Consider the following 24,876-nt stretch of genomic DNA (forward strand, 5'->3'; position numbering starts at 1 on the left):
CACCACAGGCGATCACAGCAATAATAAAAATAAACCAACAGGACTTGATTAAATCAAAAGGCTTCTGCACAGCCAAGGAAACAATCAGCAGAGCAAATATGCAATCTACAGAATAAAAGAAAATACTCACATGCGAAACATGATAAAAGGCTAATAACCAGAATCTATAAAGAACTTGAGAAAATCAGCAAGACAAAATCAACTCCTTCAGAATGTGGGCAAAAGACATGAACAGAATATTTTCAAAAGAAAAACTAGCGGCCAATAAACATATGAAAAACGTTCATCATCACTAATTATCAGCAACAATCAAATAAAAATTACAATGAGATATCACCTAAACCAGTGAGAATGGCTTTCATCCAAAAATCATAAATAACAGATCCTGGTGTGGATGCAAAGAGAAAGGAACAATTATACACTGTTGGTATGACTGCAAACTAGTACAACCTCTATGGAAAACAGTATGTGGATTCCTCAAAGAACTAAACATAGACCTCCCATTTGAGCCAGCAATCCCACTACTGGGTATTTATACAAGGGAAAAGATGCCATGTTATAAAAATTCACTTGCACTTGAATGTTTATTGCAGCACAATTTACAATTGCAAAGATGTGGAATCAACTCAAGTGTCCATCAATTCATGAGTGAATTAACACAATATCACACACACACACACACACACACACACACTATCCCAAATTTGTCCCTTAAAGCTGTCATATAAAGGGAAAATGGGAAATTGTAGCTAAGGGTACTTTTACTTAAAAAATATTCTTTACACAATTTACAAAATATGTACAAAATATTTTCTGTGTGTTGGCCACCTCTTTGCAAAAAATTTGTAACAAATATTTTGTAAGTTAAGGCACATGTAGCTACAATTTCCCATTTTATTCCAAGTATGGAAATTTTAGGGGAAACTTTTGGGAAATCATGTATATATACACACCATAGAAAACTATTTAGCAGTGAAGAAAGATGACTTAATGTCTATTACAATTTGAATAGAACTGGAGACCGTTATCCTAAGTGGAGTATCTAAAGAATGAGAAAAAATACATGTGTTCACTATTCAATTGGAACTAACTGATCAGCACTCATGTACACAGATGCAAGTAAAACTTAACAGAAATAAAAAAGGAAAACTTAACAGAAATCAAGCAGGTGGTAGGGAAAGGGGGAGGTTGGTGAAATCACACTTAATGGCTACAATGAACACTGTCTGGGTGATTGGCACACTTATAACCCTGACTCAAATAGTACAAAAGCAATTTATGCAACCAAAATACATATGTACCCTCATAATATTCTGAAATAAAAAAGAATCAACACATAGTAAAAGAATGTGTTTCCATACACTAAAAATGAATAATCCAAAGAAAACCTGGAAAACATTTTTAATTCCTAGAATATAAAAAAATGAAATTATTAGACATAAAACTAACAAAGGTGGTAAAAACATATACATTGAACACTGTAAGACTCTGATAGAAGAAATTATAGAAGATACAAATTAATGGAAGTATATCTCATACATACACATTAGGATATTTAATACAAAAAGATTTCATTACTTGCAGAATAAATATGTAATTTTATATAAATCTCTATCACAATCTCAAGAGCATTTTTCAGAAATATAAAAAAAGCCCTCAAAGTTTATATGGTATATCAATTGACTGCAAATAGCCATGATGATTTTAGAAAAGAAGACTAAAGTTTGAGAATTCACATTTTTAAATTTCAAATAAAAGTGACAGTAATCAAAAAAATGTGTTACTGGCACAAAAAATACATATGGTGGAACAGAATATAGATCCTAGAAATAAATCCTGATATAAATGGTCAAATGGTATACAACAAAGGTGCCAAGACATTTGATAAGGAAAGAGCAGGTTTTTAATAAATAGTGTGGGGAAACTGAGTATCCACATGCAATACGATAAAGTTAGACCCAAATGCAAAAGTTGATTCAAAATAGATTAAATACACAAGGAAAGGCAAATAATAGAAAACGTTTTAGAATAAAATATAGGGGGAAATGTTCATGATATTGATCAGAACATTTCTCTAAATGAAGTCACAAGCCATGGGGGGGGGGAAGAATAATAAATGATAATACTTTTCTTCTTCAGATTACACCACCAACAGAATGTAAAGGTACACTCATAAAACAGAAGAAAACATATGCAAAGCATATATCTGATAAGGGTTTAATATCTAGCATGTAAATAACTCCATAATTCAATAACAACAAAAAAAAATCAAATAGCCAAATTTCAAGAAATGAACAAAGGACTTGAAAAGACATTTCACCAAATATACACACAAAATGCCAATGAGCATATGGGAAGATGTTCAACACCAATAATTACCATAGAGATACAAATCAGTAACAATGATATATGACCTCCATCACACTAAAATGACCATTACTTAACAAGCAAACAGAAACCAACAGTGTTGGTAAGAATGCAGCAAATAAGATAGGAAATGTTGGTGGGATTATAAAATGGCACAACCTCCATAGAAGTTGGAATATATTATTTTCTTCAAAAAATAAAAAATGCAGTTGCTGTATCATATAGCAATACCAATTATGGTTATATTTTATATTTTAAATGTCCGCACCAATTGAAATCCATGTTGAAATTTGATACCCAATGTGGCAGTATTGAGAAATGAGATCTTTATGATCTGATTGGACCCTGAGAGTACTGCCCTCAATGAATGAATTCACTCACAGATGAAGAGATTAATGGGTTACTTGATTAATGGGATTGTCACAGGATTGAGGTTGATGGCTTCATAAAAAATAGTAAGACAGTTCTGAGCTGTTTGGCCCCCTTGCCGTACAATGCCTTGTGCTGCCTTGGGACTCTATAGAGGTTCCACCAGGAATAAGGCCCTCTCCTTATAACCCCTCCCATCTTTAGACTTCTCAGCATCCATAACCATTAGAAGTAAATTATTTTTCTTTAAAAGTTACTCAATTATAGGTATTCTGATATAAGCAATAGAAAACTGACTAAGGCAGAGAATTGGTATCAGGAGTGAGATTGTGATTAATAACAAATAACCTGAAAAAGTAGAAGTGACTTTGGAATTTGGTAATAGGTAATGCCTAAAAGACTTTGGAAGAGCAGGACAGAAAAATCCTAGATTCTGGTGATGGATCAGAAGACAAGAAAACTAGAAAAAGTTTAGAATTCCTTAGAGAATTGTTTGGTGGTCATTAGGGATGATATTATTTGACTAGAATATTTATCTCATTTATACTTCATGTTGAAAAGTAAATCTTTAATGTGATAGTATTAAAAGGTAAGACTTTGAAGAGGTAATTGATTAAGTCATGAGGGCTCTGTTCTCATGAATAGATTAATGTGTTACCGTGGGAATGGGTCTGGTGGCTTCTTAAGAAGAGGAAGAGAGGGCAGCGCCTGTGGCTCAAGGAGTAGGGTGCCGGTCCCATATGCCGGAGGTGGCGGGTTCAAACCTAGCCCCGGCCAAAAACCACAAAAAAAAAAAAAAAAAAAACAAATTACAGGGCGGCGCCTGTGGCTCAGTGGGTAGGGCGCCGGCCCCATATACCGAGGGTGGCGGGTTCAAACTCGGCCCCGGCCAAACTGCAACCAAAAAATAGCCGGGCGTTGTGGCGGGCGCCTGTAGTCCCAGCTACTCGGGAGGCTGAGGCAAGAGAATCGCTTAAGCCCAGGAGTTGGAGGTTGCTGTGAGCTGTGTGACGCCACGGCACTCTACCGAGGGCCATAAAGTGAGACTCTGTCTCTACAAAAAAAAAAAAAAAAAAAAGAAGAGGAAGAGAGACCTGAGCTATACACGCAGCTGCCTTGGCATGTGGTTTCCTGCATAATCTTGCAGGGCCCTCATCAACAACAAAGCTTCACCAGATATGCCCCCTTGGTCTTGGACTTCTTAACCTTCATAAATGTTAAGAAACAAATGTTTAGAAAATACACAGTTTTGGGTATTCTGTTACAAGCAACAGAAAACTGATTGTATAGCACATATCCAAAATAAATAAATATATGCTCTCCTATGTTTATTGCAGCATTATACACAAAACTTAGGAAATGGAAATAACCTAAATGTCCATCATCAGATAAATAGATAAAATATGGTATATATCTATAATTGAACATATTTTAGCCATAAAAAGGAAGAAAATTGTGTCACATGCTAAGCATGGATAAATCTTGAGGGCATTTTGCTAAGTAAAATAAGCCAGTCACAGAAAGACTAATATTTCATAATTCCAGTTTTATAAGAAATCAAAAGTTGCCAATTAATATAAGCAGAGAATTGGATGGTTCCAATTCAACAATGGTTAGAAGGGGAGTTATTTAATGGCTGTGGAGTTTCAATTTTTCAAGATGAAAAATTCTGGAGATACATTTTATAATAAAGTGAATATACTTAACATTACTCAACTGTACACTGAAAATGGTTATGTTGGTAAATTGTATGTAATATGTTTTTCCCTACAATAACAAACTTCTTTGAGTTGAAAAATCTAAAAAAGAACATTTTTATTAAGATTTGTGAGAGATACCTCATACATACTTCTGGTAATCGAAATGAATATTAACTTTCAAAACTTTGCAATCACTAAAGAGATGGGAAAAAGTGCATACCAGAGCAACTCCTTTTGCAAATGTTGGATCACATGCCATTCCATGATATGTTGCTCCCATATAAGTAGAATTTTCCCTATAACTAAATACAAAGAAAATTTTTATGAATTTATGTATTTTGAAATACATAATGGCATTTTATAAATTGGATTCCTATGTAAAGAATGCTTTATTTAAAACATTAATAACACACAAACTGTTTTATACTTTCAATCATTTATGATTTTTATAATTTCCTATAATTTATATGAAGTGAAAGTCTTAAAGGTTATTGAAAAATGTATGATACAGGTCTAAAACTTAAAAATACATAATCCTTTCAAAAAATAATAATCACTGTTATAATCACTGGATGGATATAATTATAAGATTTATTGAAAATCAAGATTATTTATTGTCATGTTTTTTCAGTTAGTGAACCAACCCTAAACATATGTAAAGAGCACTGACTTGGAACATATTCTTCTTAGTAAAGTGTCTCAAGAATGGAAGAAAAAGTACCCAATGTACACACCCTTATTATGAAACTAATGTAGGACCTTCACATGAAAGCTATATCCCAGTTATAATCTAAGAATAGGAAGAAGGGGGAAAGGGAGGGGAGGGAGGGAGGAGGGAGGTGGAGGGAGGGGGATTAATGGGATTACACCTGCGGTGCATCTTACAAGGGTATATGTGAATCCTAGTAAATGTGGAATGTAAAGGTCTTAGCAAAATAACTAAGAAAATGCTACAAAAGCTATGTTAACTAATGTGATGAAAATGTGTCAAACGATCTATGAACCAAGTGTATGGTGCCCCACGATCATACTAATGTACACAGCTATGGTTTAATAAAAATAAATAAAAAAAAAAGAAAAGAGAAAGAGACAGGGATAAAACTTGCAGCTGATTGATTAAAAAAAGAGAGAGATAAGATGTAGAAAGTGCCTTTTCACATTTTAGTCCTCATTAATGTTGATCAGAAATACCAAAAGCTCTTTAGATTCCACAGAAGATATGTATAAATATATTCCACATTGCTTAACAGTTTCAAAATTGTATTTCAATTTTTTGCACATGAAATAATCAAATTAGTGAAACAGAAAAAATCAAATTAGTGAAACAGAAAATCTATATAAAGACCTTTAATATATACAGAGTAAATAGATAAACAGGTATTTCATAGGTCAGTATTTAAATACCCTGAGGTAACCACAGGGAGAATAAAGTGGTCCATTTCAGTTATTTATTAATTTCATGTTTTGTACTATAACCAGCAATCCATACAACTATTGCATTGTGTGAACCAGTTTATTTGTCATGTAATAATAAAGTGATATCTTCAATTATTTTCCTCTGAAAAAACATTTACAACCATAAAGGTCCCATGTTTTTCTCAAAGCTCTCCATTTCCCAACTCATTACATTTGCATAAGTAGTTTACTCTGAGAATAGTGACCTTCTATGATTTAATTAATATATTACATGATTATAAGATTTTTGCATTTTGCCAAAAGACTATATACATACTATTTCTAAATATTATTATTATACAGAATTTACATACAATTTTGATAGCTAATATATCAAATAATTTGATAAAACCTTTACCAATGTGAACAAAGTTCTTACATTAATAAGTATGCCATATCATTGAACCTTTGAAATGGATATTGTTTCCAAGACAAAAATCTTTGCAGTACTTCATCAGCATCCCCGCCTGTTGAAATCTTACTGTGATCTGACCAGAGCTCCAAAGAAGATAGCATGATTGTCATTTTAAGCTGGGAAAACATCTAAAAGCAGAACATATATGTTATACAATTTTGGTGACCATAAAAATAACAGTATGTCTTTATATAATATATTTAATTTATTATTGTTTGAAGATAAAACCATCAGTGGATTAAACTAGTTTGACTTCATTTTTTGTGTAAGTGTGAATACTATTTATACAATGTTACTCCATTATATGTTGCCTACTTAAACACAAAACATACTTACAGTGTTGATAAGACCAAAGATTTGGATAGCTTTCTCAACTGCAACTTCCACCTCAGAGCCCATATAATCATACTGAAAGACAAATTTTATTTCTTTGTAACTAAGGAAAAAGATTAAACTTCCATATTTAAATGGATTTAGATATAAATTGAAAATAATTCAGTGCTTCAATGAAGGGGCCAAAGTAGAAGTAAGATATATCATATGCTAATGATTAGATATTACCCTAGAGCTTTTATAAATTAGTCAATGATATTAAAATGAAATAACTGTGATTATATTCCACTTTACAGACCTAAAAATTAAGAGTCAAAGACTTAAGATACCAAGGGTGCATAACCAGCAAGGATTAGAACCAGGGCTCAAATGTCTAACTAACTAAACTACTAAATCTATTCTTTCTATTATAGTATCCTTCCGTTATTTGCCTTCCTAGTAAGCCAACATGATTATACAAGCATCTCAGTTTAGCTTATTTTTCCTTATTGAACTTAGCATATACTGCATTTTTGTTTAAAAATTGGAGGTTTGAGGCAATAATGGATCAAGCAAGTCTACTGACACTATTTGTCCAACATCATGTGCTTGCTTCATGTCTCCATGTCAAATTTTTGTAATTCTTTCAATATCTTAAATTGTTATTGTTATTATTATTATTAATTATTATTATTGTATCTGTTACAGTGATCAATCACTAGTGATCTTTGATGTTACCATTGTGGCTGTTTTTGGGTGCTGGGGAGATGTGCCCATAGAAGATGGCAAACTTAATCTATAAATGTTGTGTAGTTTCTAACTGGCCATTTCCCCATCTCTCTTCCTCTCATTGGGTCTCACTTTTCTCTTACACAAAAACTTTAAAAATCAAGCCATTCGATAACCCTACAATGATCACTAAGTTTTAAAATGAAGGGTAGAATAGTACATGTTTCACTTTAACTCAAAACTTAGAAATTGTTAAGTTTAGTGAGAAAAGCATGTCAAAAGCAGATGGGCTAAGACCTAGGCCTCCTACAATCAGCAGTTAGCCATGTTGTGAATAAAAAAGAAAAAAATTATTGAAGGAAATTAAAAGTTGTACTCCAGCAAATACATGAATTGTAAGAAAGTGAAATAGTTTTAATGATATGAATAAAGTTTGAGTAATCTGCATAAAAGATTCACAACATTTTTTTAAGTCAAAGCCTAACCCAAAGCAAGATCCTAGCTCTCTTTAATTCTATGAAAATTAAGAGGGCTTAAGGTGGATGCTAGCAGAGGTTGGTTCATGAGATTTAAGGAAAGAAGTGTTCTTTATAACATAAAAGTGCAAGTGCAAGGTGAAGCAGCAAGTGCTGACACAGAAAGTGCAAGTTATGCAGAAGATCTAGTTAAAATATTGGTGCATGTAGTGACACCAAAGATTTTTCAGTATATAAAAACATCCTTGTCTCAGAAGAGGATGCTGTTCATAACGTTCATAGCTAGAAAAGAAGAGAATAAGACGAGAAGGAGACATCAATACCCGACTTCAAAGCTTCACAGGACAGGCTGACTCTCTTGTTATGGGGTTAAAGCAGCTGGTGACTGTAAGTTGAAGTCAGTGCTCGTTTACCATTCAGAAAATTCCACCGCTCTTAAGAAATATGCTAAATCAACTATGCCTGTGCTATGTAAGTGAAATAACAAAGGCTGGATGACAGCATATCTACATAAAGCACATTTTACTGAATATTTGAGCCTATATCTTGAAAAAGGCAGTGTTCTTCTCTAAGCCCATTGCATAGCAAAAAAGAATTCTTTCAAAATATACTGTTCTATCTTTCCTAAGAAAGTGTGAGTAAATATAAGTTGGTTTCATAGAAGTATTGAGTACATTGGACACTTTTTCCTCCATTCCTGAGATACTTTACTCAGGACAATACTTTCCAGGTCCTTCCATGTAAACATAAAAGAGGTAAAGGCTCCATCTTTTTTAAGGCTGCATAGTATTCCATGGTATGCATACACCACAATTTATTAATCCATTCATGGGTTGATGGGTACTTGGGCTTCTTCCATGACTTGGCTATTACTAATTGAGCAGCAATGTATAATCTGGTGCAAATATCTTTGTTGCAAAGAGATTTTTGGTCTTTTGGATATACTCACACTTTCTTATGAAAGATAGAACACAGCTATAGCCCAGGATGAAGGAGAGAAATAGAATGCGTAGGAAAGGGAGGGAGGAGATTTGATAGAGGAAGGGTAAAAAGCGGGACCACACCTATGGAGCATGTTGCAAGGGTACAAGTCAAATCTGTAAAGTGTAGAACATAAATGTCTTGACACAATAATCAAGTAAACGAGGCGATAGCTATGCTGATTGGTTTGATATAACCACGTCAGGTTGTATAAAAAATCAACACATTGTATCCCACATAGGCATAAATGTATTCATGATCTATGTGTGTATGACTTAATAAATATGTATATATATATATATATATCACTGCTCATTGACAATGCATCCAGTCACCCAAGAAATGTGATGGAGATGTACAAGGAGATTAATATTGTTTTATTTTTTTACTAAGTAATATATACATAGATCATGAATACATTTATGCCTTTGTGAGATTCAATGTGTCGATTATTTGTACAAATTAGAGTGCTTACATGCTACTAATTAACATAGCTTTCACCTCATTTACTTAATCACTGTGTTAAGACATTTGTATTCAATACTTGATAGATTTGACTTGTACCCTTGTAATATGCTCCATAGATATAGTCCCACCATTAACCCTCTCTCTATAGAACCACCCCCTCTTTCTTTCCTTCCTCTTCCCCTTCCCTCCTTCATCCTGGGCTATAGTTGTGATTCATCTTTCATATGAAAGTGTGAGTGATTATAAATTGTGAGTGATGTAACGGTGAATAATTTCAAGAATATATACTCATTCAGGAGAATAAAGATATTTTCCATGAAATATTATTTTAATTGTGTGTACATACATATAGTAGTTTTATAGTAGTATGAGTACATTGGATATATATTTTTTCCATTTCATGTTTGGTAGGAAAACATTCATTCTGCACCCAAAGATAAAGGAGTAATTTCAAGTTTTATTGTTTAAAAAATATATTTCTTAAGGCTGTGACTGCCATAGATAGTGATTCCTTTAATGGATATGGGCAAGGTAAATTGATAAACCTTTGGAAAGGATTCATTATTTTAGACACTTTTAAAAACATCTGTGATGCGTGGGAGAAGGAAAAAATATCAAAATTAAGAGAAATTTGGAAGAAGTTGATAGTAATACTCACATATGACTAGGAGGGATTCAAGAATTCAAGTAACTGTAGATTTTGTGAAAATAGAGAAGTAAAATTAAATGCACACCCTAAATATGTGACTGAATTGTGACAGTCCTATGATGAAATTTTTATGAGTAAGCAAATAAAGTGGTTTTATTGAGATGGAATCCACTTATGATAAAGATGCTCTGAACATTGTTGAAATGACAACTAAGGATCTGGGATATTATATAAATTTAGTTGATAAAGTAGGGGCAGAGTTTGAGAATGTTCACTCCAATTTTGAAAGAAGTTCTACTGCGGGTAAAATCCTATCAAACAGTATCACATGCCAGGGAGAAATCTTTCATGAGAGGAAGAGTCAGTTGATGAAGCAAACATTATTGTCTTACTTTAGAAACTGCCACAGCCACCCCAACCTTCAGCAACCACCACTCTCACCAGTCATCAGCCATTTACATTAAGGCAAGATGCTTCTCCAGTGAAAAAATTATGAGTTTCTGAAGGCTCAGAAAATCATTACCATATTTCAGCAATGAAGTATTTTTAATTAAGGTCCATACATTGTTTTATGGACATAATGTTATTACACACTTAATATGTAGCAGTAAATTATGCCCATAATTTTATTTGTACTAAGAAAACAAAAGAATTTTGTGATTGCTTTATTCCAATAGTCTGGAACTGAATTTGCAATATCTCTGAGGTATGCCTGTATATTCTTGATAAACAATGTACTTTCTAAATACAGAGACATGAGTGATGTAATAGTGAATAATTTCAAGAATATATACTCATTCAGAGATCATATTTTCCATGAAATATTATTTTAATTGTGTATACATATATATTTCTAAATGCTGAAAATAATAAAAACAGAATTGCTACTTGGGATCTTCAGTAACCCCCAGCAAGTCTGAAGAAGACTCCTGAGAGGAAATAAAAGCAATGGATAGAGTCCCACTCTGATATAAACAAAAGAAATGTGATTCTCCTAACTCTTTGAAGTCTCTAGCTCTAAAGACAGTTTTTCATTTTGCTGGTGTTTCTCTTTGTGTAATCTTCCACAATAAACCATACCGTATATTAACACAATGTAGCATGTATTTTATGAGTGAAGGTTCTCCTTTGCAAGGCTAAACATATAAAAACTATACCAGAATACAAAAATATCATGTGAATAAATCAAAATACATCAACAATCACAAAATTTTACCAACTAAACACTATTTAAATGATGTAATAACAATAAAAAATCCACTATACGCAAATTATTTTTAAAAAAATCAAATGATAAGGACACAAAACTATTGAGTCAAATGATGAAATGATATCACCTAGTTTTAAAAATATAATAGACAAAAACATGTTAAATTATGTGATAGCTACATTAATTTAGTAGTTATATTGATAAAAATAAAGCATGAAGAAAAAAAAGAACCTAATTACCACAACATATTGATAAAATATTCGATTAGTAGAATAATGGAAACTTTTTAAAGTTGATTATAGACTATAAAATAAGGGCCAGGAACAGTGGCTCACAATGTTTAGCTATGTCTCTAAATTAGCTAGGCATTGTGGTGGCACCTGTAGTCCCAGCTACTGGGAAGGTGGAGGCAAGAGAATCACTTGAGCCCAGGAGTTTGAGGTTGCTGTGATCTATGACACCATGACACTCTATTGAGGGCAAAGTAAACTATGTTTCAAAAAAAAAAAAAAAAGACATAACATATATAAAACAAGATTTAATAAGATTAGAAATAAAAATTAACAATAATATTTAGATATTTTATAAAAGTCTCTTAATAATTAAGATTAATTAGACAAATTAACAGTACAGATATTTAAGATTTTAAAAAATCTAAGCAAATATTGGCTATAATATATGTATGCAGAAGCTTATATACAAAAGTGAGAATATAATATTTTTTTTCAAACACAAATGAACATTTTATATAAATTCACCCAAATTAGGTCATCAAACACCTCTTTGAATATAAAGCACAGTGCCACAGGATCACATTATCTGACCCTAATGCAATTAAATTAGAGTGAAATTTATGAAGATATTTAAATAATGCTATTATCACTGGGATGGAAGTCTCTGTTGTGGTTATATGGATAATGTTCTTATTCTTAGTAAACATCAAAGTATTTTAGAGTTAAGCTATATAATGCAATTTACAATTTACTCTCAAATTCAAATGTAGATAGCATAAGTGATAGTGAGGTAGAATATTAACAATAAATGTAAGTAAAGATAATAAAGATGTTCTTTGCATTATTCTCACTCTTGGAATTTTTCTGAAAATGTGAAATTATTCCAAACAACATGTTGTGAAAGAGAGGATGAAAAAAGACAATTTCAGATTAGCAAAATATAGAGAGACTTCAGCAGGCCAAAGAAAAATATCATAAATGAAGCTCTAGTAGAAGGAATGAAAAGTTTCATAAATGGCAAATATGTGGAGAAAAATGACATTTTAAAAAATAACTAAAAAAATGCCAGGAAAGCTATGCTAACTAGTGTGATGAAAATGTGTCAAACGGTCTATGAACCAAGTGTATGGTGCTCCATGATCACACTAATGTACACAGCTATGATTTAATAAAAAAATAAATAAAAATAAATAAATAAAATAAAATAATTGATTTAATTATTTTAATTAATTTCTTTAAAAATAATTGAATATTTAATTGAAAATAATTTGTTTTGCAGTTCATAATGCACTGAGAAGTAAAATATATCATTATTATATAACTCTTATAACACATTATTATAATAACTCTTAAGCATTAAATAAAATTACTGTTTTAATGCTACTATAATATTTATAAAATTATATTTAAATGAATTTTAGATCATAAGATGTCAAGAATACTTACTGGAACATAAGAGAAACCACTAAGGTTAGGAATTGGAAACTAAGATACAGAAGAAAAATAAATATTGGTGATAAAAAGAAATTCTAAAACTAAAACACTGACCCAAGGGTAGGAAAGACAAATAAAGGGGAAAACAATTATGAGACATAAAACACGAACAGTATATAAAATCAGTACATTGTATACCATAAATTCATTAATGTACATAGTTATGATCTAATAAAAAAGAATACTAACAGCAATTAATCTAAACCTATACTTATCAATACTTTTGATAAAAATAAATCAAAATCAACTAAACATTCTCATGAATACAGAGCTTTTTTAAATACAGAACTTCCACCACGGAATCTAGCAATAATCTATTTAAGAATAGTATTTAGTAATAATAATACCCAATTGAGTAATCAATGTAATACCTTCCTTTAAAATGGAGATAGATTTTGGGAAGAGTTGCATCAAGAATTGATACTAACATGAAACCAACATATAAACTACACACTCACATGAATGATAAAACACAAATATAGTCTAGCATGGGTGAAGGAAGAGCAGAAATAAGGGAGGAGGGATGAGAGAGGGCAATTGAAGGGATCTCACCTAATGTGTACAATGTGAGGGTGCTAAATATTTGCACCCTCATATTAATTTGAAGTAAAAGTAAATTATATAAAAAAAAATCAAGTAATAGTGTAGTGTCCTAGAACCCATCCATATTGTGTTATACATTAATGCTAAAGTCCTACATTGATTCTGTGTACCCTGTAGGATACCACTCCCCCACCAACCCTCAATAAATAGTATTTATTTCTGTATGTCAGTGTAAAGACAACTGGCATTTCTTTACGTCCTGCTACTCAAAGACTGAGACATATTTTAAACAGATTAAAATATATCTACATGGAAAATAATTAAAGTTTCGTATTTGTATTACCCCTTAATGTAAACACAAATGAAGATTCAATGAATATATTAATATTGCATACCATGGCTTTATCCATAATAATTTGTACTTTCAGAATTCTTTTCAATAATGTGTCATCTGAATTTTTCTGTGAAATATAAAACATAAACAAAAAATTTTCAAAAAGTGTGCATTGTTATTATCATGTTCAATCTATACATATATTCACAAATGGGGTAAATACAGAATACACACACATGTAAATATATATATATATATAAATAGATATACAAATATAAACATGGATAATAAGAAAATATTACCAGATTAGTGCGGATTAGTGCAGATGAGATTCCAAATAAAAATTTTAGGAACAAAACAGAAGCATTTTTTATTTATATTCTTGTTAACTAAGATCCTCAAAAACTCACTGAAATGAGGAAGAATGCTATATTTTCTTCCTCTTACTTCTGTGTACCCTTAGGATACCACTCCCCCACGACCCTCAAGCTACACAAACTTCCATAAATATTCCCCTGTATGATGCTTCTGTCTCCTTATTTTTATACTTTTACTTTTTCTATTTATTGAGGTTTATATTCAATAAAATGTGTCTATTTAAAATAAAAGATATATGATTTTTGAGTAACTTATGCACTCATGTCATCATTTCTGTATTTAAGATAAAGGTTTCCAACACAGTCATCCATGTCAAAGGATCAAATGGCTCAAGAGATGATTTACTTCTTTCTCTATAGGTTAGAATAATCTATTCTAGAATGTCATATAAATAGAAAAATATGGCATATATTCTTTTATATATACCTTCTTTCTTTACTCAACATTCATCTGGGTTGTTGTAATTATACGTACTTCATTAGATTTTATTGGGCCACTTTAAAGATATATAATAATTTACACAATAACTTATTGCTGGTCATTTTATTTATCTATTTATTTATTTCAGCTATTATAAATACAGCTGCTATGAATAACCATGTACATGTTTTTGTGTCATTACTTGCATGTGTGTACAGTCATGTATTTTTTTTTCTTGGCAAATGCTTAGAACTAGAATAACTAAGCTATATATTAATTGTGGGTGTATAAAATTAATGAAAGAGCCAAATTATTTCCAAGTTGGTTTGAGCATTCAACCTTCTTACCAAGAATTGCTCCTAATTGCTCCAAATCCTTGCCTATATTTGGTATTTTCAGTCTTTTTCATTTTATACATTCTTTTTGGTCTGTATTGTTATCTATTGAGGTTCCATGTGCAGTTTTTGATGGCTAATGATGGTGAACATCTCTCTTTACAAATACATATGACTCAGTAATTTGGTTTCTCCTAAGGTTCCTAAATAAATTTTATTTAGCTTTAGTATTTAAGTCTATGTCTTAATTTAATTATTTTCCATTAAGGATAATAATTCATATTTTTCCGTATTTATAGTCAGTTCTTCTCACATTATTTACTGGGAAAAAATCAGTCTTCAGCCTTTGAAAGCCCTTGGCACATTAGTAAAAATTCATTTAACCTGTGGTTCTTCTTTTTATCTGTTTTGTTTCAGTGTTCTATATGTCTGTAATTGCATCAAAAACACCTAAGAGGCAGTATAACAGGGTAAAAAACTACACTACTACTTTGTAAGTAATATTCCATTAGAATACACCATATTAATTTCTTTGCATTTCTCTATGCTGCTCTGATGCTACAAAGGCAGAAAGTTGTATATATGTATGTGTGTGTATGTATGTTTTTGGATGTATATCGGCATATACATACAAAGGGTGCCAAAATGTATATCCATTTTAAGAAAGGAAAGATTGTATTGTGTATATATATATACTATATATATACAATATATATATATACACAATATCAGTAAGAAAATGTGAATACTGTTGAGCACCTCTTGTACTTGCAGAAGTCAAATGAGACACACACACACACACACATACATACACACATATAAAACATGGAGTACTATCTGTCCATAAGAAATACGGAAACAATATCTTTTGTAGAAACTTGGGTAAAACTGGAGGCCATTATCCTAAGTGAAGTAAGCCAGGATCAAAAAACCAAATGCTGTATATTCTCATTTGTAAGTGGAGCTCAACAACAGGTATGCATGGTCATACAAAGTGACACAATATATACTGCAGACTCAGAAGGAGGAGGGAGATGTGGTACAAAACAATTACTTATTGGATATAATTTATACTATTGAGATGACAAACACATTAAAAGCTTAGAATTTCCACTAAGCAATTCATCCATGTAACAAAAAAAATTGTATTCCTTAAAACTGTTAAAAAAATTGATATAAAAAGATAATTAGAGAATCACACTCACAAAAAACCACAAACCTAACATTGGAGTACCCAGATATATAAAGCAAATATTATTAGAGCTAAAGTGAAAAATAAACCCCAATGCAAAAAGTTAAGGACTTCAATATCCCACTTGAAGCGTTGTTAGATACTTCTAGATAAAAAATCAATAAAGAGATATTACATATATGCTGTACTAAAGACCAAATAGATGAATAGTGACACAACATTTCATCCAACAGTATCAGTATGCACATTCTTCTCCTTAGCACATTGAACATTCAAAAAGATAAAATACATTTTAGACCTCAAAATAAGTCTCAAGAAATATTAAAAATATAAATTATATCAAGTATTGGCTCAGCACCTGTGACTCATCAGCTAGAGAGCCAACCACATGCACCAGAGCTGGCAGGTTCAGACCCAGCCCAGGCCTGCCAAACAACAATGACAACTGCAACCAACAAATAGCCAGGCACTGTGGCAGGTGTCTGTACTCTCAGCTACTTGGGAGGCTGAAGCAAGATAATCACTTGAGCCCAAGAGTTTGAGGTTGCTGTGAGCTGTGACACTGCAGCACTATACTGAGGGTGACATAGTGAGACTCTGTCTCAAAAAAAAAAAGTATATATATATATATATATATATATATATATACCAAGTATCATTTCTAAACACATGTAAAAATAACCAGAAATCAATAACAAAATGAACTTTGCAAACTGAAAAGAAATGGAAATTAAATAACATGCTTTTTAATGACTATTATGTAAGTAAGGAACAGTAAAAAAAAATAATAATCTTGAAACAAATGAAAATATAAACACAAACATACAAAAAACAATGGATAGAGTAAAAGAAAGGAGATTCGTAGCAATAAATACTTACACTGAACAGGAAATAGGTTGCAAATAAAGTAATGATGTACCTCAAGGAATGAGATAGCAAGAACAAACTAAGATTATACTTATTAGAAAAAATAATTAACATCAACTAAACAAATAGAAACTAAAAATAATTTAAAACATTAGCAAAACAAAACGTTTTTTCAAAAGATAAACAAAATTGACAACATATCAGCCAGACCAACTGAATAAAAAAAGTGAGAAGACCCATATAAATAAAACCACATACAAAAAAGGAGACATTGCAACTAATATCACAGAAACAAAAAATTTAGAGACTATTATAAACAGGTGTATACCAATAATTAGAAAATATAGAGGAAATGGACATATTCCAGGACACATATAAGGTACCAAGTTTGAACCAGGGAGAAAAGGAAACATGAACAGATCAATAACAAGAAATAAGATTATATAAATAATACATTTTTCCTAAAAACAAACAAATAATAAAACAGAACTAGATGGCTTCAATATTAAATCTACAAAACTTCTGAAGAACACTGTCTTTAACAACTATTCAAAAAATTGAAGAGTAGAAAAGTCTTCCAAAGATATTCTATGAGACAAGCATTTTTCTGATACCCAAATCAGATAATAAAATACAAAAGAAAAGTCAAATTAAGGCCCATATCTGTGATGAATTTAGATGCAAAATCTTCAACAAAATATAAGAAAACAAAATGCAACAACACATCTAGCTTATGGACTGAAATAATCAATATTGTTAAAATATTCATAATACCCAAAGCAATCACAGTTTCAATGAAATTCCTATCAAAATACTAATTGCATTAAAAAAATAGAAAAAAGTCATATGGAACCATAAAACATCCTGAATAGACAAAGCAATTCTGAATAAAAAGAACAAAGCTGAAGGCGTCATGCCACATGACTTCAAAATATACAACAAAAGAGAGGCAGAGGCAAGATGGGTGACTAGAGCCAGCTTTCCAGAGAGGTTTCCATCCTTTATATATACCAACAATAGTCAAGCTGAAAAAACAGTCAAGGACTCTATTCTATTCACAGTAGTGCCAAAGAAGATGAACGATTTGAGAGTCTACCTAACAAATGATGTGAAAGATCTCTGTAAAGACAACTATGAAACTGTACGAAAAGTAATAGCTGAATATGTTAACAAATGGAAAAACATACATACTCATGGCTGGGAAAAATCAACATTGTTAAAATGTCCATACTACCAAAAGCAATATACAATTTTAATGCAATCCCTATTAAAGCTTCACTGTCATACTTTAAAGATCTCAAAAAAATAATACTTTGTTTTTATATGGAATCAGAAAATACTCAAATAGCCAAACATACTCATGGCTGGAAAGAATCAACATTGTTAAAATGTCCATACTACCCAAAGCAATATACAATTTTAATGCAATCCCTATTAAAGCTTCGCTGTCATACTTTAAAGATCTTGAAAAAAATCATACTTTGTTTTATATGGAATCAGAAAATACTCAAATAGCCAAGGCTCAGAAATAAAAACAAAGCAGGAGAAATCATGCTACCAGACCTCAGACTATACTATAAATCAATAGTGATCAAAACAGCATGGTATGAGCACAAAAACAGAGAGGTAGATGTATGGAACAGAATAAAGAACCAAGAGATGAACCCAGCTACTTACCGTAATCTTTGAAAAGCCACTTAAAAACATTCAGTGGGGAAATGATTTTCTATTTAACAAATGGTGATGGGTGAACTGGCTGGCAACCTGTAGAAGACTGAAACTGGACCCACACCTTTCACCATTAACTAAGATAGACTCTCATTGGATTAAAGATTTAAACTTAAGACATGCAACTATAAAAATACTAGAAGAGTGTGCAGGGGAAACCCTTGAAGAAATTGGTCTGGGTGAGTATTTTATGAGGAGGACCTCCTGGGCAATTGAAGCAGCTTCAAAAATACACTACTGGGACCTGATTAAACTAAAAAGCTTCTGGACAGCCAAGAACACAGTAAGTAAAGGAAGCAGACAGCCCTCAGAATGGGAGAAGATATTTGTAGGTATGTCTCTGACAAAGATTGAATAACCAGAATCCACACAGAACTCAAGTATATAAGCAAGAAAAGAACAAGTGATCCCATCGCAGGCTGGGCAAGAGACTTGAAGAGAAACTTCTCTGAAGAAGACAGGCACATGGCCTACTGACATAAAAAAATGCTCATCATCTTTAATCATCAGAGAAACGCAAATCAACATTACTTTGAGATATCATCTAACTCCAGCAAGATTAGCCCCTATCACAAAATCCCAAGACCAGAGATGTTGGCATGTATGTGGCAAAAAGGGAACACTTCTACACTGCTGGTGGGAATGGAAATTAATACATTCCTTTTGGAAAGATGTTTGGAGAACACTTAGAGATCTAAAAATAGATCTGCCATTCAATCCTATAATTCTTCTACTAGGTATATATCCAGAAGACAAAAAATCACACTTTAACAAAGATTTTTGTAGCAGAATGTTTATTGCAGCCCAATTCATAATTGCTAAGTCAAGGAAGAAGCCCAAGTGCCCATCAACCCATGAAGGGATCAATAAATTGTGCTTTATGTACACCATGGAATATTATACAGCCTTAAAGATAAATGAAGACTTTACCTCTTTCATGTTTACATGGATGGAGTTGGAACATATTCTACTTAGCAAAGTATCTCAAGAATGGAAGAAAAAGTATCCAATGTACTCAGCCATATTATGAAACTAATTTATTTATTTATTTATTTTTATTAAGTCATTTGTACATAGACCATAAATACATTTATGCCGTTATGGGATTTGATGTGTTGATTATTTGTAAAAATTGGAATGATTACATCCTACTATTCAACATAGCTTTCACCTCATTTACCCAATGACAGCACTAAGATATTTGTGTTCTACACCTGATCCAACTTGTACTTGCAATGTGCTCCATAAGCATGATCCCCCTATAAACCCTCCCTCTATCAACCCATCCCCCGTCCTTCCCTTCTCCCTCCCTTCCCCTTCTTCATTCTAGCCTATAGTTGTGTTTCATTTTTCATATGCAAGTGTGGGTATTTACCATATAAATTGGTATCACAGTAGTACTGAGTACATTGGATATATATTTTTTCCATTCCTGAGATACTTCACTAAGAAGAATATTTTCCAGCTCCATTCATGCAAAAATAAAAGAGGTAAAGTCTCCATTTTTTTTACTGCTGCATAGTATTCCATGGTGAAGGACCTCTATAAAGAAAATTATGAAACCCTAAGAAAGGAAATAACAGAGGACTTTAACAAGTGGAAGAACAAATCATGTTCATGATTGGGAATAATCAACATCATTAAGATGTCTATACTTCCAAGAGCAATTTAGCAATTCAACGCCATCCCTATTAAAATACTAACATCCTATTTTCAAGTCTTGGAAAAAATGATACTGCGTTTTATATGGAACCATATAAAAAAACCCATATAGCTAAGGCAGTTCTTAGTAATAAAAACAAAGTCAGGGGTATTACCATACCAGATTTTAGGCTGTACTACAAGGCCATAGTGGTCAAGACAGCATGGTACTGGCACAAAAATAGAGACGTAGACATTTGGAATCGAACAGAAAAACCAGGGAATGAAACTAGCAACTTACAGCCACCTAATCTTCCATAAACCTAACAGGAATATCCACTGGGGGAAAGACTCCCTATTCAATAAATGGTGCTGGGAGAATTGGATATCCACACGTAAAAGACTTAAACTAGACCCGCACCTTTATCCACTCACAAAAATTGATTCAAGATGGATAAAAGACTTAAATTTAAGGCATGAAACAATAAAAATTCTCAAAGAAAGAATAGGAAAAACACTGGAAGAAAAGACTTTATCAGAAGACTACCGTGGCAATAGCAACAACAGCAACAATAAACAAGTGGGATTTAATTAAATTGAAACCTTCTGTACAGCCAAAGAGTCAACAACCAAAGCAAATAGACAACCTACCCAAAGGGAAAGAATATTTGCATATTTTGAATCAGACAAAAGCTTAGCAACTAGGATCTATACAGAACTTCAATTAATCCATAAGAAAAAAAAAAACAACAATCCCATACATCAATGAGGAAGAGAGATGAAAAGAACCTTCTCTAAAGAAGACAGAAGAATGGCCAGCAAACATATGAAAAAAATGCTCTTCATTCCTAATTATTAGAGAAATGCAGATTAAAACCCCCCTGTGATATCATCTAACCCCAGCGAGAATGACCTATATCACAAAACCTCAAAACTGCAGATTCTGGTGCAGATGTGGAGAGAAAGGAACACTTTTACATTGCTGATGGTATTGCAAACTAATACAACCTTTTTGGAAGGGAGTATGGAGAAACTTCCAAGAACTCAACCTAGACCTCCCGTTTGATCCTGCAATCCCATTACTGGGCATCTATCCAGAAGGAAAAAAAGCATTTCATTATAAAGATGCTTGTACTAGGCTGTTTATTGCAGCGATTGTTTATTTACAATCGCTAAAATGTGGAAACAGCCTAAATGCCCCTCAACCCAAAAATGTATTGGCAAGCTGTAGTACATGGAATATTATTCAGGTATTTTTTTTAATGGAGATTTTGCAGTGTTTTTACTAACCTGGATGGAAGTGGAACACTTTATCCTTAGTGAAGCAACACAGGAATGGAGAAGTATGCATCCTTTGTATTCAACTTTGATATGAGCACAATTAATGACAATTAATGACATGGTGGGGCATGGAGGAAGGGGCAAGCAGACAGAGAAAGATGGAGGAGGTGAGGGTAAGGAAAAGAAAAGAAGAAGAAGAAGAAGAAGAGGAAGAGGAAGAGGAAGAGGAAGAGGAAGAAGAAGAAGAAGAAGAAGAAGAAGAAGAAGAAGAAGAAGAAGAAGAAGAAGAAGAAGAAGAAGAAGAAAAATAGTGACTAATTCTCACATAAACTGGATTTGATCTTTTTTTTAATTATTTTTTATTTATTATTTTTTAATTAAATCATAGCTGTGTACATTGATATGATCATGGGGCATCATACACTAGTTTCATAAACCATTTGACACATTATTATCACAATGGTTAAGATAGCCTTTCTGGCATTTTCTTAATTATTGTGCTAAGACATTTGCATTCCACATTTACTAAGTTTCACATATACCCTTGTAAGATGCACCACAGGTGTAATCCCACCAATCTCCCTTCCTCTACCCACCTGCCCCCTCCCTCCCCTCCCTTTCCCCTTTCCCCCTATTCTTATGTTGTAATTGGGTTATAGCTTTCATGTGAAAGCCACAAATTAGTTTCATAGTAGGGGTGAGTACATTGGGTACTTTTTCTTCCATTCTTGAGATACTTTACTAAGAAGAATATGTTCCAGCTCCATCCATGTAAACATGAAAGAGGTAAAGTCTCCATCTTTCTTTAAGGCTGCATAATATTCCATGGTGTACATATACCACAATTTATTAATCCATTCGTGGATCGATGGGCACTTGGGCTTCTTCCATGACTTAGCAATTATGAATAGGGCTGCAATAAACATTCTGGTACAAATATCTTTGTTATGAAGTGATTTTTGGTTTTCTGGGTATATGCCCAGCAGAGGGATTACAGGATTGAATGGCAGACCTATTTTTAGATCTCTAAGTGTTCTCCATATCTCTTTCCAAAAGGAATGTATTAATTTGCATTCCCACCAGCAGTGTAGAAGTGTTCCCTTTTCTCCACATCCATGCCAACATCTCTGGTCTTGAGATTTTGTGATATAGGCTAGTCTCACTGGAATTAGATGATATCTCAAAGTAGTTTTGATTTGCATTTCTCTGATGATTAAAGATGATGAGCATTTTTTCATATGTCTGAAGGCCACGCACCTGTCTTCTTCAGAGAAGTTTCTCTTCAAATCCCATGCCCAGCCTGCGATGGGATCCCTTGTTCTTTTCTTGCTAATGCGTTTGAGTTCTCTGTGGATTCTGGTTATTAAACCTTTGTCGGAGACACAACCTGCAAATATCTTTTCCCATTCTGAGGGCTGTTTACTTGCTTTATTTACTATGTCCTTGGCTGTGCAGAAGCTTTTTAGTTTGATCAAGTCCCAGTAATGTATTTTTGAAGCTGCTTCAATTGCCCGGGGGGGTTCTCCTCATAAAATACTCACCCAGACCAATTTCTTCAAGGGTTTTCCTTGTACTCTCCTCTAGTATTTTTATAGTTTCATGTCTTAAGTTTAAGTTTTTAATCCAGTGAGAGTCTATCTTAGTTAATGGTGAAAGGTGTTGGTCCATTTTCAGTTTTCTGCAGGTTGCCAGACAGTTCACCCAGCACCATTTGTTAAATAGGGAATCTTTTCCCCATTGAATGTTTTTAATTGGCTTGTCAAAGATTAAATAATGGTAAGTAGCTGGATTCATCTCTTGGTTCTCTATTTTGTTCCAGACATCTACTTCTCTGTTTTTGTGCCAATACCATGCTGTTTTGATCACTATTGATTTGTAGTAAAGTCTGAGGGCTGGTAGCGTGATTCCTCCTGCTTTGTTTTTATTTCTGAGTAATGTTTTGGCTATTCAAGGTTTTTTCTGATTCCATGTAAAATGAAGTATTGTTTTTTCAAGATCTTTAAAGTAGGACAGTGGAGCTTTAATAGGGATTGCATTGAAATTATATATTGCTTTGGGTAGTATAGACATTTTAACAATGTTGATTCTTCCCAGCCATGAGCATGGTATGTTTTTCCATTTCTTAACATTTTCAGCTATTTATTTTCTCAGAGTTTCATAATTCTCTTTAAAGAGATCTTTCACGTCCTTTGTTAGATAAATTCCCAAATATTTCATCTTCTTTGACGCTACTGTGAATGGGATGGAGTCCTTAACTGTTTTTTCAACTTGACTATTGTTAGTGTACATAAAGGCTACCGATTTATGAATGTTGATTTTGTAACCTGAGATTATGCTGTATTCCTTGATCACTTCTAGGAGTTTTGTAGTAGAGTCCCTAGTGTTTTCCAGATACACAATCATATCATCTGCGAAGAGTGAAAGTTTGATCTCTTCTGACCCTATATGGATACCCTTGATCGCCTTTTCTTCCCTAATTGCGGTGGCTAAAACTTCCATTACAATGTTAAAAAGCAATGGAGACAATGGGCAGCCTTGTCTGGTTCCTGATCTGAGTGGAAATTATTCCAATTTTTGATCTTGACTAAAGTACATTTCTTAAACATTAATTTTTACTTCAACTTTTTAATATGTTATTTAGGATACAGGATACTGCATCCTCATTTATAAGTGAATTGTTTTTGTAATTTCCCCGTTATAGTAATATATTTTTTCTAATTTTAATATCAGGTGTATCCAGATTAAGTAGAATGATTTTGAAGTATTTTTTCTGTTTCTATTGTCTATAATATTCAGCATGATTTTTTTTAAATTATCTTTTATCTTTCTTTATAAATATTAGTTGTCTTTTCTTTGATACTTTCATAAAAAAATAATAAGAATTAGTTAATTGATGACTCCATCCTGAACCTCAGAGTCAAAACATTCTATAATAGACATATTCTTACTGGACAATGTGAATGTTACTTTTTTTGCATTACTATTATTATTATTGCTTAAAACTTTGTTGCAGCAATCATCTGATTTCTTTTCTGAATGTATTTGTTTTCATTGGTTTTTTGCAAGGTTTTTGTTTCTGGTCCCTATCTTAAACATTGTTATTGTTGTTAAAGTTTAAGCCTTTTTAATTTTGTGAAGGCAAAAAGTGGAAGCCTAACATACACATGTATATGTGAAAATTCAAATAAAGTACAGGCAACAAAAAGTACACAAATGTACTTGAGAATGAGGACATCAGTCTCAAAAGTTTCTGCATAGCAAAGGAAACAATCAATAGAATTATAAGATAGCCTACAGAA

At 32.5% G+C, this 24,876-nt stretch overlaps 1 protein-coding gene across 1 annotated transcript in view; it reads right to left on the reverse strand.

Moving 5' to 3' along the window:
• Positions 1-24,876, reverse strand: part of LOC128576584 (A disintegrin and metallopeptidase domain 3-like) — a 180,964-nt gene that overhangs the window by 96,688 nt on the left and 59,400 nt on the right. Inside the window, exons 7-10 of the mRNA XM_053578828.1 lie at positions 13,797-13,862; positions 6,643-6,714; positions 6,271-6,434; positions 4,657-4,738 (exon numbers count right to left, since the gene is read on the reverse strand). Of these exons, the coding sequence (XP_053434803.1) occupies positions 4,657-4,738; positions 6,271-6,434; positions 6,643-6,714; positions 13,797-13,862 (384 nt within the window). The remainder of the gene's footprint in view (positions 1-4,656; positions 4,739-6,270; positions 6,435-6,642; positions 6,715-13,796; positions 13,863-24,876) is intronic.

Source organism: Nycticebus coucang, chromosome 24, assembly GCF_027406575.1.
Source record: "Nycticebus coucang isolate mNycCou1 chromosome 24, mNycCou1.pri, whole genome shotgun sequence".
Taxonomy (NCBI): domain Eukaryota; kingdom Metazoa; phylum Chordata; class Mammalia; order Primates; family Lorisidae; genus Nycticebus; species Nycticebus coucang.